The 20505-nt window shown below is 31.7% G+C and overlaps 2 protein-coding genes across 2 annotated transcripts in view; one reads left to right on the forward strand and one right to left on the reverse strand.

Annotated features, from left to right (window-relative positions):
* The window catches only part of LOC115232956 (multiple C2 and transmembrane domain-containing protein), a 26404-nt gene extending 18526 nt beyond the window's left edge, over positions 1 to 7878 (forward strand). The window contains 2 exon segments of the mRNA XM_029803139.1: positions 813 to 1138; positions 1828 to 7878. Coding sequence (XP_029658999.1) covers positions 813 to 1138; positions 1828 to 1927 — 426 coding nt within the window. The 3' untranslated portion in view covers positions 1928 to 7878.
* The window catches only part of LOC115232948, a 75905-nt gene that overhangs the window by 28005 nt on the left and 27395 nt on the right, over positions 1 to 20505 (reverse strand). The gene's annotated exons all lie outside the window — the stretch shown is intronic.

A 20505-nucleotide genomic window follows, 5' to 3' on the forward strand; every position in this document is an offset into this window, starting at 1 on the left:
ATATATATATGTGTGTGTGTGTGTGTGTGTGTCATATACTAGTTTTTGTTTATTAATATGGCTGTGTGTAAAAAGTAATGCAAGTAACATTGTTACTTGTTGTATACTAGATCTATTAGATATTCTTAGGGATCTCATCATAGATGATAATGCGAAGATAGTGATAAATATGGCAAATTCTCATTTGCGTACCGTATACCGTGCTCCATTTAATAAACTTAACATTATGACCTTCGACCTATGCAAATTAATCAGGTAGATTGCTCTCCCTCGCGTTAGTAATAAGCTGAAGTGTTAAGAATTAAGCGCCTCCGTAAAATATTTTATGTATCTCATTATGCTCTATGAATCGCAATAATGCCCGGATAAAGATGTTATCTTTATAACAGGTTATTTAAGCAACAGAATAAAGGTCTAATAATATAAATTTAACTGCGCTCGCATAGATATGCATAAAACTCTCATTCAGCAGATACAGAAATAATTAGTTTTACAAACATTAAATATGCAGAAAGCATATTCATTTTCCTGGAATATTTATTAGATTTTATATATGGTTCAAAAAAATGTTGTTTTTTTTTTATTTTCATTTACATTTCAATTCTATTTTCTGCTTGTATCGATCTTTTATTTAATTCTAATTTTGTAATCAAAGAATCTATTTATTGGTTTTAATAGATTGGGTAAAATAAAATAAATTTTTAAGTAACATCTGAAGAATTAGAATATCTGAAAAATTCAAAAAAATCTTTTGAATGTTTAAGCAACATGAAATTAGAACATTTTACCTATTAAAATGTACGATTTTTCAGGAAGAGAAAAAAAGTCTGAAGGAACGTTTACAAGCAATCCAAGAGGTGACGCAAATAGTTCAGAACTCGATCGGCTACATAGCTAGTCTTTGCGAGAGAGTGAAAAATCTCTTCAACTTCACGATTCCTTATTTGAGCTATTTGGCGTTCACCCTGACGATCGCCGGGGCAGTTGTGCTCTATTTTATTCCTGTCCGGTATCTGATCCTCACCTGGGGAGTTAATAAATTTGCTAGAAAAATCTTCAGGCCTCACTCCGTGCCCAACAACGAGGTCCTCGATCTTATATCTAGAGTGCCTGACGACGAAGAACTGCTTAATTATAGGTGGGTAATTAACGATAACCTACATTATCGTTATCTCTCGGGATTAATCGGATTTTTTCGCTTATAGATGTAAAACATCAGTACAAATGTTTCGGGAAACTCAAGTATAATATAGTTTGATACTGTATCTTTGGTTTTACGACATTAAAAGATATATCATAAAAATTCAACTGGATTATATAATTTTATTATTTCATTCTAATATTATTATTACATTCTAATATCTCTGTATCTTTAAAAAATAGAAAAAAAAAAGTTAAAAATTAATAGTTTTTATGTTTATCTATATAAACAAAAATAATAAACTCTAGAAGTCACAGACTATAAAGAAAATATATTAGAACAGAAGCTGTTAACACTAAATGATTATTTAGAGATTAGTAAACTTGTATTAACATAAATACATTGCTGGAAATTATATGATTTTTATATGTCTACGTGAAATTCTGAATTTTTCTTTAAAAAGTTTCTTCCGTTTCTCAAAGGGAGAGGGGAGGAGGGAATGTACAAAATATAGTAAATATATAAACACAATCAAGTCTGAGGTTCTTTAATAGTGCAGTGGATGTTTTCCTCGTAAATTATTATATCGAAGCTCTATATCATCTTCACGATATAACCAAACTTATTGCGCTTGACGCTTTTGAGTCCGCAAAGGGACACGTTTTTCAACGCGTGTCCTTTTACAGAGAACTGAAACCTGTGCCGACAGCGGATTGCGAGAAAGGCTCGGGCAGTCCCGGTTCAAATACGAGAAGAGAGCAGAGAAAGAGGCACAAACCGGCGTAGCAGAATTACCCGCGGCCGGAAGTCGCGGGTCCAAGGTCGTCCAGTATCCTTAAAACGGTCCTGCTGCGCCGGAAATTGCGACAGCGAAAAGGATCAGCGGAAAATATGGATGTGATTGATATAGACTGAACACACTTTCATTTTCTACTCTCCCTAAATCGTAAGAATCTTGTCTATCGTCAGTCGTTGGCAAAGGTATCGCACGTGATATTGCTTCGAAAGAGGCAAAAAGATTATTGACAATGAAAAATTTTAATGCTGAAAGAAGATAGCAAAGAATCAGGATGGATATTTGTTACGTGAATAATGAGAAAAAGATATTCTTACGCGGAAAATAGGATATTATGTACTGCGGTATAAAAATGATTGATGATCATATGATATATCTTAAGGTATATATCACGTTAAATATAAGAAAGACTATAAAAAGACACAATATGCGTTGAAATATATATCGTGAAAAACATTATATAGAATACGTAATTATAGAATTACGAATATGTAGCGTATAATATATTAAAAAATGCCATTACCATTTTTTTAAATGTATTATATGATCATATCGTTTTTTCTTTCCGCAGTCGATAATAGATATGCATGAATTAAACGGAGATATTATTGTTATTTTTTAAAATGTATGGTGCATGTGGTCATTGACAATTTTCTTCCAACTAATTGAATAGATCAGAAGAAGTCAATTGAAAATAAAATTATATTTTATCATCTAATTCATTTTAGATATAAATCCACGATAATAAATGCTTGAAATTCGGATTAAACTGGGTTTCTTTGTTAATGATAATGTATAAAAATATAATTAGCGAAGAAGTTTGTTAATGTATTTTAAGATTTAAATTTAAAAGTTAAAGAAAATTGATATATTTAAGTATTTATAAAGATTTGAAAGCATAAAAATATAAGAGTATAAGCAAAAACGTAGAAATAAAAACTTCAAAAATTGCACAAATAACAAATGATAAAAAGTAAACAAACATTTCAAAAAAAGAAAAAAATAATTATTTTAAGATTTAGTACATTTTAAAAATACTTTATTGGAAGTTCCAGTTTTTTTTAGATTTAACAATATTGAAATCGAGGAAAGAGCAGCTTCTTCCTTGGTCATTTGATTTAGACAAGAGAAGTGTGTAATGACTTCTTTACAATAATTTCTCAAGAAACAGAAAAAAAGAGAGGAATAGAGCCAGAGAAAGAGACAGAGAAGCAATTTTGAAAGTATTTCGTGTTTAAAGGGAGAATCACGTTTCGAGCATATCAAGGGAAGCAAGAAACGTGTATTCTTAGAAATTCATTAATTAACAAATTTGACAAATTAATGGAGATAAATATTTAAACAAAGCGCGACGACAGTTTCCTTATTATTAGAGGAACACATGTCGATCGTTTCGTCCATCGGTGTCATTAGTTAGCCATTAGATATCGTTACGAGGAATAGAGAGATATAAGAGCAATTAAATATTTTTCAGGACATAATCAAGTATTAGTATTCTCGCAAAAAAATTACGCATAATTGGGCTTCGCAAAAGAATGTTATATAATTGATTTTAAATTAAATTCGGATGTTCTGCCATGTTTTTTCTTATCAATATTAAAATATTACTTCCAAAAGTTCTATATGAAATGTTCATTGAATAATTTTTTAAAATTAAGGAATTACGTTTTATAGTACTTGTAATTAATAATTTGATGCAGAAAAAAAGTAGTTATTTCGTTATCGTTTGAATAAGAAGTACACGGCAAAATTTCCGCATTAACTCAATACATTCGCGCATGCGATTACGCGAAATTGTATACGCACGCTTATAAGTATAGGTTGCGCGCGATGATTCTCTTCTAAAGCGTCTGACGTTATTTTAAGTCTTCGTTCCAACGCACAGTTTGTTGATTAAATGATAGAGAGAGAGAAAGAGAGAAAGCTCGAAATTATTTTATTTGAGCATTTCTGTATTGTTAAGGAAATCGTCGCGAAAAAAGTTTTGCTTTTTCGACTGGGAATTATTCAGATCACGGCGCGTGTATTTTTACAACGATGTTTACATTTGGATCTTTGATTAGATAATACTAATACCGAAAGTACGCAACACACTTTCTATGTGATAACTTTCTTATCACGTGGGTAATAAGTTCGATGTACTGCTGGTGTTACCAATGGCTATTTTATCATGCCTTTTTAACACGATTATATAATCGCCGTGACATTTTCTGTCTAGCACGCATTCGTTTCTTTCTCATGTTGAATTTCATGTTGCGCAATTGTATAATATAAAAAATTTATAGAGCTATACTGATTATATATAGAACAATCGCGCAAAAATGCCTTTTGCATTATAATACATAATCTTCGAATAAATAACGATTAAAAATATAATTTATATCTAAGTTTGAGAAGAAAAGAATGATCGAATCATATTTTTCAATTAACTTTAAATAGATTTTCATAAAATTTATATTTGGAATTTAGTTGTAAAAAATGTACAATATTGAACATTGAAATGTACATTGATAAGAACGACCTCCCTCGACATTTTTATTAAGAAAAGATCGTTTTCGAATAATTGATCGAGAAAGCTATAATTAAAAGGATAATCGATGATTCCAAAACGCATATAACGCGTTTTATGTTATTCGTCAATAATGTGTTGTCATTAATTAATTAAAAAATATACAATGATGTGATTTACAGAGAATATACAGAGATGTGATTTCTTCGCGAAAGAAAGAGGAAATGTCGCGCGACGATTACAAATGCAGGCTCGTTATGTAAAAATGCACTCGCTTGAGAGAAGGCGGATAAAACCTATAAATATTTATTTCTGGCCACGATTTTACTGGTTCGTGGCCAATAGAGAGAGTGGGAGAAAAAGAGAGAGAGTGTTTGAAAGAGAGAAAGAAAGAGAAAAAGTAGTATCGCTGATCCATTTTTCGCTTTTCTAATTATATACTATAATCGTTATATACACCGTGCATACGTCTTTTTGCAATCTTTTATCCTCAATTTACTCATTCTCATCCTCTATGTATAAAAGCGCCTCGATGATCCTTCCGGCACAATATTTTGAACAGTCTCTTATGGAGCACTTTCACACGCGAGGCGTATTTACCCAAACACATATAAACACTTACACGTAAATAACATAACAGACTAGATATTTTACGACTATTGCATTCTTTTCAAATCTTTTACTTTTTACAGATTCTGGATCAATTTGTAATGTGTTTTTTTTTCTATTGACAAAAATATCGGCTTACCTATAATTTATATATTAGTACATAATATAAGTGATTGAAAAAAGAGTCTCTGGCAAATAAAAGTTTAACATAAAAAATATAAATGACAAAATTATATTTTCGACTTTCTTAAGTCAGATTTCAATTTAATTTTGATAGAATTTTAATTTAAAGTTTAGCTACAGAGATATATTAAGTTAAAAATTATAATGCGTGCAATATATAACGATCTTTCTTGACATTTTTGTTCAAAGAGAAATTTTCAAATGTGTCACTGAAGCTGTAGTTATATATTTAATTATGGAACACGTACACACACGCATACACATATAACGTGTTATTTCTTTTGTTACTAAAGGCCTAAGGGGCGAGCTAAAACAAATTACATCACACACACAGATACATTTTCAGAGCTTTACATCATCTAGTCAACGAATTTACTTAGACGCTCGTGATATTTGTGAAATCATTTTCCAATGTGTTTTTGGGACTTTCCAGTTCTCTCTGCTAATTTTTAATGTTTGTAATTTTATCTACTTTTAACGAACATATTGCCAAATATTTCAATATTGTATAACATATCGAGTCAAGAGTATATTGCGCTTTTTTATGTTTCTTTATTTGCAAAAAGTATCTCAAATATTTATCTGACAATGCGTTTATAGTTACTTAGAAATTAAAGTTTAATATTTTTTACCGTATTATTCTCTATCTTAAATAATAGAAGACAGTATCATCTCCATGAAATCAAATCTGCATACCGTTAAATCAATAAAATTCCTCTATTGCTATCAAAATACAATAATTAGTTTGCAAAGTATATTTTTCTCTACCTATAAAATGTAATGAAGGGACAATAGTCTGAGAGATTGAATAGAAAATTTAATATTAATTGTGAAAAAGCTTTAAAATTGTTCGGAAACGCTTTCTTAAAAACTCATTAAAGCTTAGCTACAGCTTACGTAGTATTGAAGAAATTATACATTGATAAAAGAACCTCTGTTTTAAGTCCTGATTGTAAATATATTATTTTGCATATTTTATTTACATACCAGATACGATATAATAATATATTTTCATACATTAATTTATATCAATTTTACTCAAATATACATATATACTTTACTCGGATTGTATAAATATATATAGAAAGTTATTCCAAATACTTTTTAAATATATCATCGAATGTTTCTCTATAAAATTAAATTCTACTTGCGTTTGCAAGTAGCTATGTTGTGTTTATTCAAATCTACAATACATGCCAGAATTAAAAGGCAATTCTAATTATCGAGACAAGTACCTGCTATTAAAACCAAGCATCAGTATTAACGAATAGAAACGTTGCGAAGACACGGTAGATACGTCAGGTTTTAAACTCGTTTTTAACTACTCCTAGTCCTTTTCTACTCTTCCAGTTTTGTACTTCGATAAAATTGTGTCTATCTTCTGCAATCGACACAATTTATATTTTTTTCCCATTTTATTGTCTTCACTATTTTCGAGAATACGCGTCAACTTTATACGCATAACGTACATACATATACACACATATATATATACAATATGTCTTAGATTAGTGGTAGAGCTCTATTCTTGAAGGAATTAAAGATTCAAAACTTTCATCTCTAATACAAATATAATCTATGTGTATGCTTTACTTATTGTTATACTTAATTGCTATTAAATCTCGATGAGATCTATTGATTCTGAAATTAAATATTAAAAAAAAAAAGATTTAAATGCTGAATTGCTAAATTTCCAGCTGTCAGTTCTAAAGTCCAAATATTTAAGAGTTTATTTTCACAAATTGCCTTATATCCATAATTTTAAAAAAATAAAATTCGATATATGTATATACCACATAATAAAGTTGTGCAAATTTTTGTAATACTGCATAAAATAATAATTTTTATAGTTTTTTTTTGTAAAATATAATTTTTACATTTTAAATGGACTTAAGATAATTCGAAAAAACAAGCTTTACACACACACACACACACACACACACATATATATATAATTCTCTAATTCCTTTTACAAGGAAACGGACTTCCTTATATGAGCTTCGGGAAAACACTTGAGCGATACGCACCGATACGCATCTTTTAGTAGAACAGTCTGTAGCGGACACGCCTGTACACATATACACACACACGCACGTTTCAAATTTGCATGCTCCAGTTTCTTCGTGTGTTATTTGGATCTTCATTCGAGTGTTTAGTCGTTAAGAGAAAAATACGAGTATCGCAAACATTTATGAGGACCGCGTGCGTTTTTCTCGATTACATCGGCCACTAATCTAAATCGTTTAGATCAGTCAAAACGCTCCGCACACATTTGTCTACTTCCTAATTGATAAGAGAGAGAGAGAGAAAGAGAGAGAGAGAATTTAGATAGAGAACGCAAATGTGATTCAATCAGTCGATCGTTGACAAGAGAGAGAAAGGTGTTACGTATCGAGGTGAAAGGTTTGAGTTCATCGGAGGATCTCGATCGATGTGTATGTGAAACTCGCACTACAGTGGAATTTAGTGAAAAAAACGCGGCTATCATTGATCGAGCTCACTTTGGTATCCTCGACCAACATTCTCGATATTCCAATGATAAGATGTACTTACGACAAAGCGTGATAAGAATCGTTATTATATTCATAATATATGAAAAGAGATGAAATATTGAGAAATAAACGAAGCTTTTAATATCCATATCTATTGTTTTCTCTCATTTCCTCTTTCATATATTTTCTCTTTGCATTTGATTTTTCTCAAACTTCGATCATTATTTTTCAAATTTTTCCCTATAACAAAGAAATTGTGAATTTTGAGTGTGCATGTTTTTTCCAAAGAAAGAGAGAGAGAGAGAGAGCGTTTCTACTTCGAAGTTTAAATCTTTAAAGTCAAATACAAATTTAAATGTATGGCAAAAAAAGAGCAGAAATTTGCAAAACTTGGTAAGATAATATAATCATAATATATTTTGCAATTTTGCGTCAATGTCGCTTGATTATAGCTTATGTAGATAATAAAACAAAAGTCGGAAAGTCATTTAACTTTGCACACGTCATCGTTAACTCGCTTTGCGATAAAACGGTTAATTCCCTTTCTGTCTTGAACAAAGAAAATTCTTTCACACGCGAGTTGCACGGTTACAAATAATTCGCTTTTCTTCCCGGAACGCGTCTATTATAAACGTATCATGCACTCATAAACTACGTCATATCCGTATTATGCACCTGCAAGACTCGCGGATTTTTCGCAGCCGAGAGATTACACAAGTAGGAAACGCCATGTTATCCTTGACGGCCGTTTACGCTTATTTCGCAGTATCCCTTTGTAACCTTTTTGCGACCCCGATGTGTCAAACGCGGTTTACTTTCCATAGCCGACTTGAAGAAAGAGAGACAAGAAAGGTGCACGCGCGCCTCTATTAAAGAATGCCGCCGCCTCGAATGGTGAAAGTAAACCCCGCCCGCGTCGGAACGAAATTGAAAAGCTTTTATCGAGATGCGTCGAGCCATGATGGTCCCTTTTCGTATTTGACGTTCGCTTAATGACATATTATTGTGTGATATAAAAGTAATTGTATACTTATAAGAAACATAAAGAAAAATGTGTAGCGAGACCGCAAAAAAATTTTGTTTGTCAAATTAAATTTTGTTTGACATGGTTTAAGGCTTACTTATAGCATATGTCCCTCTTCCGTATGTGATTTTAATTTTTACTAATTTACTTTTTTTGTAAACTTCTTTAAAAATTATTATTTATTTCTTAATTAGCAGAAATATAAAAAACTTGAAACATTTCTGAAGTTCACTGAAATTTCTTCGCTAAGAATTGAATTTTCTTAATTATCTAATTTCAAATTGAAGTGCTTTCGCCGCCTCGAATGGTGAAAGTAAACCCCGCCCGCGTCGGAACGAAATTGAAAAGCTTTTATTGAGATGCGTCGAGCCATGATGGTCCCTCTTCGTATTTGACGTTCGCTTAATGACATATTATTGTGTGATATTGTGTAAAAAGTAATTGTATACTTATAAGAAACATAAAGAAAAATGTGTAGCGAGACCGCAAAAAAATTTTGTTTGTCAAATTAAATTTTGTTTGACATGGTTTAAGGCTTACTTATAGCATATGTCCCTCTTCCGTATGTGATTTTAATTTTTACTAATTTACTTTTTTTGTAAACTTCTTTAAAAATTATTATTTATTTCTTAATTAGCAGAAATATAAAAAACTTGAAACATTTCTGAAGTTCACTGAAATTTCTTCGCTAAGAATTGAATTTTCTTAATTATCTAATTTCAAATTGAAGTGCTTTTCTTACATTTCATATAAAATTATCTCTTTGAAGTTCTAGAAAAGAAAAATATTTGTTCTATCAACGAACGGGAAGAATAATAATCATAAGAGACGTCCTAGACCTTGTACGAGGGTGAAAGTCGAGGTCATGTTTGACCGGTCGGATTTGGGTCCTCATTGGGAGAACATGGATGACCAAGCATCAGAGGATCGATAAACATGTCGCAACCACTTTCTCGTAAAACAAGCATCGTTTAAAGAATTTAAGCGTTCATTGGCCCGACATACATAATCCAATGAAATATCTCTTTTCATGAATTTATCTTTCGATATTACTTTAAATAAACAAATTTTTGAACGGAGTAAAATAAGAAAAGATTAGATTATCGTTTAGAAAAAATTTTTTCACCGATCTTAATTGCCGAATTATGTGAAATTAAAAACGAAATAATATTCACAAATATGTGTGTATAAATTGAATAACATAACTAATAATGGTTGATCCTATACATTACAAGAAAATGATGATCGCTTGTGAAAAGCCGAGAACTATCTATTAAGTTTGAGAAAAAACGGAGACAGGTGACCACGTAGAAAGGTCTGGTTTGTCTCGATAAGCATACTCTCTCGATCTGGATCCGTCGGTTAGAATTGTGAAAACTGGATGGACCGGCTATAACCATTATACATTAACTTTCCAGTGAAGTGCCCACGTGAAAATTTCAGTTGTCCGGGTCAAAGGATCCGGTTTCTGGTATTCTTAATGTAAAATATATTCCAGTCTATACAGTTCTTTCTCTTTCTCTCTCTAATTGAATGATAAACGCAAATTTTACTTAAGTCATTAATGCAGATATGGAAAAATGTAGCATACTAATTCGTAAAGCTTTGAAATAGAAATGCAATTAACCTACATTTGCTTTAATTCACATAAATGATAAAAAAAGTCGAAAAGGATCTAAAAAAGTGAATTAATAATTATCAATAAAAAACAATATAGTCGCATTAGTTATTTTCCTTAACTCTTTTTTAATATTTCTTTCTTTTAACTCTTAATTCTTCCTTTTATTGCTGATCATTACTCGAATATATAATTCGATCAAATGATAAAAAGTTCGTTTAAAATTTTAAACTCGGAATAATATAAAATAAAAATAAAATAAAATTTTTTTAATGATTGAACTCTAAAATCTAAAACAATCTATCATCTTTAAGAAAAAGAATAAGTAATAACTTATTACACTTGATTTTAAAACTTTGTTTTCATTATCCTAGCAACATCGTCCTATTATTTGTTATAAACGTCTAATGTTTCTTAAAGTTTAGAAAATTATGGGAGAAAAAGATCGTATAAAATGTCCCATGACATTGAAACGAAGCTCCTGGACCAGTGCGGTCAGAGATCCAAATGTGAAAGTAAGATATTTCGTTACTCTCTCCTTGCTTATTCATATTTATCGTCACGTATACGCATATTTTGTGTACACGCAGGCGGATTGTCTACATCAACATAATATGATCGAATCTACAATGGCGGTCAAAAACTTCCCATGAAAACAATTCGAAGACTTTCTTTTTTGACCCTGACCTTAATAAATATTGCGTTTTGATAGTTAAATACATAAGAAAAGAGTTGTAAAATAGAAATATTCTATCTAAAGTATAATTTTTCACCATCAAAAATATATAACAACGCCTTAATTATTCTCACCATTCCTGAAACATTGTTGTCCTATGTTGGGATCCATACATTTCGAGACAGTTCTAATTTTATTGCGGATTCCCTGAGACCTATAACTTTAAATACGTAAAATATAGTTGGCGATGGCCAAAGTGAATTGGAAGAAGGTGAAATAAATCGTGTGCGAGTCACATTATAAGAGTTTTCCACAGGAAAATGATAGATATAATCTTATAGCTGCATTTCCTTTTTGATGATGTAACGCAAAGCAGTTTTTCTCTGTGTGTAGCAGTTGATGTTACGACCACGCACATTCGCGCTATATAATCTCTCTGCGGTATTACATTTAATACTCATGAGCGACGAGAAGCATCATATGTTGACCGAAGCGTATCGACATTTCACGAAACGCTTGTTTTCCCATTCTCGTAACGCTTGGATAACGTTATTCACGGGACGATACAATATGCTATACAATTCTATAAAATGTATAATAAAATAATGTAAACTCGGTGTGTTTTCTCTGAATAATTATTTGACAAATTTTATATTCAAGAGTATCTGATAAATAACAATTATTTTATTATTTATATTGCATTATATGTACTCTTTTTGTATGTGATTTACATTATATATCATATATTTTCTTTCTCTTTTTCTCTCTAAATATTTATTTCATTGTTTTGTTTTTTATAGCACTTATTTTTTTATAGCCAAATTACAGAAATTAAAAAATTTATAAATGTAATCACGTTGCGTATTTTTTGCTACAAAATTAAAACACGATGAAAATTTACATCTACGTCGAAGTAAAAGTGTGCCCTGCTTTCATTAAATGACCCTGATCACGCAGTTGCTGCATATGATAATTAATCTTTAAACTACATAAATTAAGTACTACATAAATTAAATAAAAAGTAGTTTTTTGTATATTGTAATCATTATTTTAGATCGTAAAAAAATATAAATGACAAGTAGACGACAGCAGTGAACTGATTTAGAAGCTTTTAATTTTTATCCGTATCTCCAAATTTTGATTTTACTATAAGATAAAATCGCAATGAATATTTAACAAAAAGAGAGAGATAGAGACAGAAAACACGGAATAGAAACTTTATGTATTTTTGTTTTTTAATAAAAAATTTAAAAAACTGTCTCTCTAATCTTAATTTTAGGAATGGATATGTCTATTACTAATTTTTTCATAAAAATATCTAATTTACTGAATATCTTACGTGGCAAGCAAGGGAAAGTTCCAATTAGAGATGAGATAAAATCGATACCATGACTTTGATCCGTGAGAAAATCCAAAGAAGGAAAAGGCGAATTCCCGATTGATTCTAAAGGTCATTCATGCAATAATGGATTCGTCGGTTCCGTATGTAATCGATTGCGGCTGCACCCTTTTCAATAAAAGAGTTAAGACGCTGATATATTATATCAGATACAATCCGTATAGGCGTTGTCCACGAATTCGTACGCGTTTTTGAAAATAGGCTGCGAACAGTGAATTTAAACTCGACCTAGAAAACATCTAATTTATATACATTGCGACATGAGTTACGTGGATAAGAAGTTATTATCGTAAGCACATCTATCCTATGTGAATCGAGTATAATGTAGTATTGAAATTCTACCGAAAAGAAACGCAAGAGTTTGGACCAAAAATAAAATAATAATAAAAACGTTATATATATATTCCAATAATTTTGATAATTAAAGAATGAAATCTGTTTTTATTGAAAATTTATTCAGAATCTAATTTAAAAAGATTTATTAATCTTTCAAAGAAAAAGTTGTCTGAAGTAACCGAAAGGATTAAGGAAGATTAACAGGCTCCTCGATAATGCCATTATTGATATTCCCTGCACGTCAATTACATGCGGTTACTCGTATTACCGTAACGTGTCTGAAAGTGATTTCATAATGCACAATAGCGAATCAAGTCACATTCAGAATTCTGTCTGCGGTCTACCGATTTGGCAATCCCTTAAAAACTTGTATTTCTCCTCGTGAACGTCCTCGCTGTCGCGCACCATTAACTAAACAGGGGAAAGCTGTCCTCCTCCGCAAATTCAATCATCACGGAGTTAATTTCTTCGTCTGTTCAGAGACAGATTGTTGTGGAAGAGAATACAGTGTACAGAAATTACTTGTTCCGCGTCGCGATGTTTTCTGTGCAACGATTCTACCTGTTAGAGATTATTACGTTTCTAATTCACCTTACGTCGAGAAACGAAAATTGGTGTATGACGTGACTGTGTCAGCCAGTTATGCAAGATTTGCATTAAATCTGCACCATATAACAAGAAGATTGAATATCACTTGCTATTTTCGTGAGATTTCTATGAAATTTTCGCACTATTAATATAACGAGACTATATTTAATGCAATTGAGATACTTTAATTTAATGTGCGTAGATTGTTTCGAATTAGCGTAGTGTTTAGAGAATAATTTTCATACAATATTATAAATGTCAATTTAATAATGTTATGACATAATATGCTTCTATATAATATTTTTTGTGTTAAATATTATACAGAGAAATGATTCTGTGTATGTGTGTGTATATGAATCAAGCGATATTTTTTATCATATTCATTACATAAAAAAATATACTAAAAATGAAAGTATAGTTAAAAGATAAAACATTACTTTTATATAACATTTCTTTTTTGATGCATTCAAAATCATCTGTACAATTAGTTTTAAGTGGTGACATATCCTGTATACCAATACTTTTTAAATAATGCTTAAATTTTGCAGCACGATTAACGTATAACAGTCGAGTTTTACAAAAATTTTAAAAGTGTGATCCGTATTCTAGACATTTGTCAAGAAAAGGCTTAGTACAATTCTATTAAAAAATTTGTAAATATTTATTCGAAGAATTCTTAAATAATCCGTCGTGCTCCAGAAGTCACGTGGAGGATAGTCACCATGCTCGAACAAGGCTCACCCTGACCTACTTCCGGTCAAGTTCATTGCTCATCCGCCATAGTTGTTGCACTCACCTTCCTTTCGTCTCATACTTTTAAATGGTAATTCTCTGGTGCGATTCTCTTTTTGTCTCATGCTTTCAATACGTTATGACATATTATACATTTTATCAGAAAGACAATAAATTTTATCATATTTTGTCATCTCTTTGCGAAAAAAAGAAAGAAGAAATTACAATTAATTTTATTCGACCTATATCGACTAATTACGCCGCTTGTCATTTATCCTATTATATTTCTAGTTGCAGACTAAAGATTATTGGAAATCAATCATCAAATCGATTTATAGCGATCGGAAAGACGTTCACTTCTCCGTCCGCGTAGTCCTTTTGCAAGAAGCAAATGGAATCAAATCATTGTAAATTGAGCCGCCACAATATCCGTCGTTGCGACCACGAGACAAGGGGAAAAGACGTTTGCGACAGTGGAAAAACGGTGATACGGCGGCGGTGGATTATTAAGATAATTGCATAGGAGAAGCACGAGATGAGGGGGCCGGCCATGAGATAGGAATGCATTTTGCTTTACAGGCGGACCGCTTTCACCTGCAGCGATTCTGAAGGCACGAGACCACGGGATAAAATCTTATTGTTCCTACTATCAATTAGCGTTGCTCGTGATGACAATCTCGTTTTTCTAGGACTCCTCCGCACGTCTTCAGGCCAACTTTGACCGAATGAAACTTTGATCGATTATTCAAACAATCCGGCTCTCGAAGGAAGGCCGATAATTTATTACTATCGAGAGATATATTTTTGTAAGATATTTCGCAACGAATTTTTTCAAGGATGATTCCAACCGATTATTTACAAGATATTGTCAATTATTTTCTTAAAAAATAGGCAGACAAGAGAAACTTTTTGTAAAAGTGTTTGTTCTTAGAAATATCAATTACCGTGAAAATTTTTACGGTAATTTCCCTTAGTAATATATATATTTTACAGGTTTATTCCCTGCGGCATTTCACGAAGATTCTAATCACCCAGCATTTTACGAGGTGGTTAGAAGCTTCGTAAAAGACTGTCTTTCGCAAAAAGCCTACGACAAATACACACGCGGAAAATCTCGCATAAGCTAGCTAACTTATATAAATCGTTACAGTGAAAGGAAAGGTGAAGGTCTAAGTGTGTAAAAATAGATATATAGAGTGTTCGCAAAAAAGGGATTTTTTCTTTTTTAAATAAATCTTGTATAAAAGAGAGAGAAATGTGATATTTTTTTGAGGTTGTTATGTATAACTAAAACTGTGCAAGATTGAAATTTATTATATAAATGCTGTTTATTTTTATTACTCGAGCCAAAATTTTGCTCCTATTTTTTCATGTTTATGGATTCTGAAGGATTTTATTTGATTATTGGTTTTATCTGTGTAAAAATTATTGAATGCATAATTTGTAACGTACGAATATAAGATCTAAATTATAGCAAGGTTCAAAATAAATAATTCTCAAAAATTTATTATTGTACGCATTGAATTTTATATTCAATGCATATAATAATGAACAGATAATTAATGGAATAGTTATATAATTTATATAATAACTTAAGAAAAAATTATTCTTTTTAAAAACAAGCTTCTACAGAATCCTATATATAAAAACTTGTCCTATATATAAAAACGCAATTAAGAAAGAATAATATCCATATAATAAAATAAATTACGATGCCTCTAGACTTCCTTCTCTTCTTAGATTGGCTTCCTCTAAAGTTCGTTGTACTCCTGCACTGCATTCACTTACAAAAAGATGACCGTTAATGAGGATCGCGTTCGAGTGGCCCGTGACACAATAAAAACAAACGCGCGAAATCAGCATGGCATTCTCGAATACCGCCATCGCTATCGTTAGTGCGATGTAATAATGCCTTTGCACGGTATTTCCGAAATTAAATTTAAGACAAATTACTCACGGCACAATAAAAATAAACGCGCGACACTTTCATGGCATTTCCCAACTCGGTTTTTTTCACGGCATTCTCAAACTAATTAAGGTGCGAAAGCGCGGATATCGGAAATGTTAAAAACGTTTGCGTACTTGGTTTTTCCTTCAAAACCTTTCAGGTTTTCCTAAACCCTTTCACCAACGTCAAGGTATACCCAGTCGGAAGGTTTTATCGTGCAAACCTCCATTGCAAAATAAATATGCTATAAAAAACGAGCATCAATCACTGTTAATACGATTCGTCATTACAAAATATTTTCCAATTAAAATAAATAACAAACTATAATATATTATATTATCATGAATTTTAGAGTTAATTAATTATACAAGTTAATAATTGTAGAGAACGTCGCATTTTTCAAAGAAAGATATATAGAGCGAATCGTGCCACTACTTGCCGGGTCGAGTTCGTCGTGCGAATACCTTATTACACGCATACGTAGCGTAGAAAAACACTAAAGTGCCAATTAAACAATTTTTAAATTATAGGATCGAATAGCGTAAGAATTGTTCACGTCACTTTTCTAAGATTTGCAAAATAAATGAATCTCTATCTTTATAAATATCCTAATGTATCGTATATGGAAATCTAGGTAACCGTGATTACTTATATAGATATCGTATATTTTTGTATACTTATTAAAGTTCTTATCTCCCTGCATTAGCATAAAGCTTTCAGTTATTATTCTAAAAAATATTATAATTGTAGTCATAATATTTGTCTGTCCACGCTCGATTTCTCTGTTTTTCTCTTTCTTGCTCTTTCTCTACTTGCTAATCAACTTCCGGCTATTATGTCTGGCCTCTCCACTATAACTATTTTCTAGTAATAACGAATATACAATAAAACTAATATATTGGCTAAACACATTTTACTTTCACAGCTTTTTTATTCTTCGCAGATATGAATACTTTCTACAGTAAAGAGAAATTATATGTTTTTTCAATTAGTACAAATTGCGCTTCGTGTTCGTGTTTCAAGGTTGCTCACAACGTACGCTTAAATAAATCGATTAACGGCCATTTTATGGGACAGCGACACAATGTAAAGAGTGCTTTGAGTGCTCTTGTTTGTCACAAGTTTACATATATCGATAGAACAAGCTATGGATTTCTCTTACTTTCACCCTTGTAACATTCATTTGTTTACTTTATGCACTTACAATACATTAATCGAGCGAATTTTAGTCAGTAAGAAAAGTCGAACGTCCTTACGCGGAACTAAATCAATAAATGTGAAAGGTACCTGTGTTGTGTGCTCAAATTTCAATAGTTATATAATGAGTTTAAAAATATGATCCAAAATTTAATTAAGATAACATTTCTAACAAATTGTCAAAACTTGTTATAAAATATATTATACAGCATATGCTTAATGTGAAAATCGACTTGCTACATCAGTTTAATTTATCGGCTACTGCATTTTTGATCATTCTATACAGGACAACGTGAAATGTGTCCGGCGTTGGGGGGCCGTGCGAATGTTGAAGGCATGCAATCATCAGCGCCCCGTATATCCGGGCATTCAATTTGACAATTCATCTCGTCCTTCTACCTCTCTTGCTCGTCCTTATTTCACGCCACTTAAAAGAACATTGAATATATATGTTTCCAAAGAGTGCTATGCCTTTGTGATTTTTACGTAAAATTGTACGAAAGTATCTTTATGTCAAAATTCCAGAAATAAATTCTAGATAAGTTCCAGGGACTGTACCAGAACTTTCATACAACAAAAGATTCTGAATTATTTTTATATTGCATGAGATATTATTATATTTAATTATATATTCTTAATATGCTGTGATTTTTAAATTTCTGATATTATAGTCTGATATTTGTCAAATTATCAAATTCCAATTTACAAACTTGAAAGTTAAAGATTATTAAAGTATTAAATCTTAGTATTAAAGTATTAAAGTATTAAAATCTTAGATTTTCAGATTTATAAAATTTGAGTTATTAAAATCTGGATCTGGATTTTTAAAACTTTGAAATTTCCTTGTAAAACCCTCATCAACCTTTTGCTTCTCTTCCTCAATTTTCTATGTTAATTTTAATAATTGTAAAAATAATTCTTCTATAGACAACGAGCGATACAGAAACATGATAGTAAAAAATTTTGGTAATTTGAAAAATGAGAGAGAATTAATGCATAATAAATAATAATTAATAAATATATTAAACAATGTAAACGCTAAAAGTATTATTCCAATAATGTAACATAAAAGAAAACAAGAGTTTAATCGACATATCAATAAAAAGAGTGAAGAGAATCAGAATTCATTACGTACAAAAATTTGATAGGAACATGACATACAAGATATTTCTAAATCATTAACGTCAATATGGAATAACGGTGAGTGATGAATGAATGTAGCATGAATAATGTGACGGTTTACATTACTTTCCCATTAACCAATTTGAGTTTGATTAGAAAGACGAAGTAAGAAATCGATGTTCGCGGAGAATTACGAAAGTTACACGAAATTGTGCTTATTTTCTTCGACCGGACTTCTATTCAGAGACGGCGAAATAACGGATGCAATATCCTGAGAGCAGCAGCGCGCGGATCATGACAAGAGGACCAACGATACGTTCTAGACGCGGCCGATGCGTTTCTTAATCCCGGCGTCCCGATTTCCTTCCTGCGAACGAGAGGATCGTAACAGCGCATATTTCCGTAAAAACTCGACGAACTGACCGACTCACGATTCCAATCAGATGTTGCATAAGAACGAGTAACACGCGCACACCTCTCGCGTTCGCCTCTCACTTCTCTCGCTCGCCTTGTGAACTCCCCGGCCGAAGTAAAGCGGCTCTCTCATAAAGTCTATTCTAAACTATTCATAATTAGCGATAGAATTTAAAACAAAATTCTACACCTAACTTGATATGTCTTTATAAAATATGGAAAACATTTATAAAAATTAAAATTATAAAATTGAAACGTATCTTTTTCTATCGTTTAAAATGAATTTAATATTTTGTATACCATTAAAAAAAAAAAAATTTATTCATTGCAATAAACTAGGTATTTTGAAATTTTATATAAATATAATACAAAGAAAAATTGATAAAATAATATTAAATCGATCAGATCGATTCGTCTAATACATTATACTGTCAGCATGTAATGTGCCTGATACAGAAAACATGCTTCAAGTTTCAAACACGACATACTGCATGCAATCGAATCACCATGCAAAAGAAATCAGAACACGCATGATAAATGTCGCGGAACGCAATTGTGTGTGCGTGTGATAAATGATTGTTTCTAATAAAAAAAGAGATATTTTTCTTAATATTTTTACACACAATAAAGGGTTTTTTTATTAGAATTTTATATCTTGAAAGAAAAATTAACCAATAAAATAAAAATAGCTTTAATTATTGTAACATAATTCTTTCTAATCAGTTCTATGTGTGATATAAAACAAAGATATTAAAAAAAAATCCGAGCAGATTGAATCTCGTCTTTATTAAAGTATAATATCCAGTGTGCAACGATACCATGGGGCCAACCGAAAGAGAGGCTTTCTCCTGGATCACGGTCTGCCGGTGGTATCCGCGAGTTCTCCGTCTGGAGGGGATATCTATATAGCCTGTCCATTCTGGGACAGGCCGTTCAAACTGCTCGTGTTCCTAAGACCGCACGTGTACTACCGTGTTGACGAAAAAGCACGCGTACGTTGACGTTTTCGCTCCGAGCACGCGGAGAATAAACGGAGACAAATACGAAGTGGCGAGAGAGAATTAAATCCGATAAAGTCGGAATACGGCACGGGAAACATGTGCTAGTGATGCGATGTGAGCGAGTGCAAAGGACGCGATCAGTAAACAAAGCGGAAATCGTCCCGAGTTGTTAGGTGAGAGGGGGAGAAGAAAGAGCGCGAGAAGAACGGGCAATAGGGTGGTGCTGCGGTGACCTAGTGCGGAAGTACAGCACACCCTGCACAATGGTGAGTTCGTGGATATTGTTGGGGTTGCGGTAGACCGCGTGCGTGAAAGCCTGCGTTCGAAATCTTCGAGTCCTACATTAGCACGAATCGCAGCTATTAGCATAAATAATTTATGCACTTGACTTTAATCGATGTAGAGTAAAATATCGTAATAATAAAAATATTAGACGTAGAATATTTTTGAAAAAATTGTATTAATATGTGCGTGTGCGTATTAAGATAAATTATATTTTGCGTGATATGTTTCATTTTGGCGAATGAATTTTGATATGCGTTGATAGATAATAATCTGACAATTGTATTACGCTTGAGAGAAATGTCTAACTCAAAGAATTTCTTGAAACAGATTATGGAAATTTAGAAAAAATATAAATCCGGATAAAAACACGTTGATCATTTTTCTTCACTTCACATAATACACAAAGTAAGATTAATTTCATATAATTCTTATTGT

This window comes from Formica exsecta, unplaced genomic scaffold (assembly GCF_003651465.1).
Source record: "Formica exsecta isolate Colony F162 unplaced genomic scaffold, ASM365146v1 scaffold1022, whole genome shotgun sequence".
In the NCBI taxonomy this organism is placed as follows: domain Eukaryota; kingdom Metazoa; phylum Arthropoda; class Insecta; order Hymenoptera; family Formicidae; genus Formica; species Formica exsecta.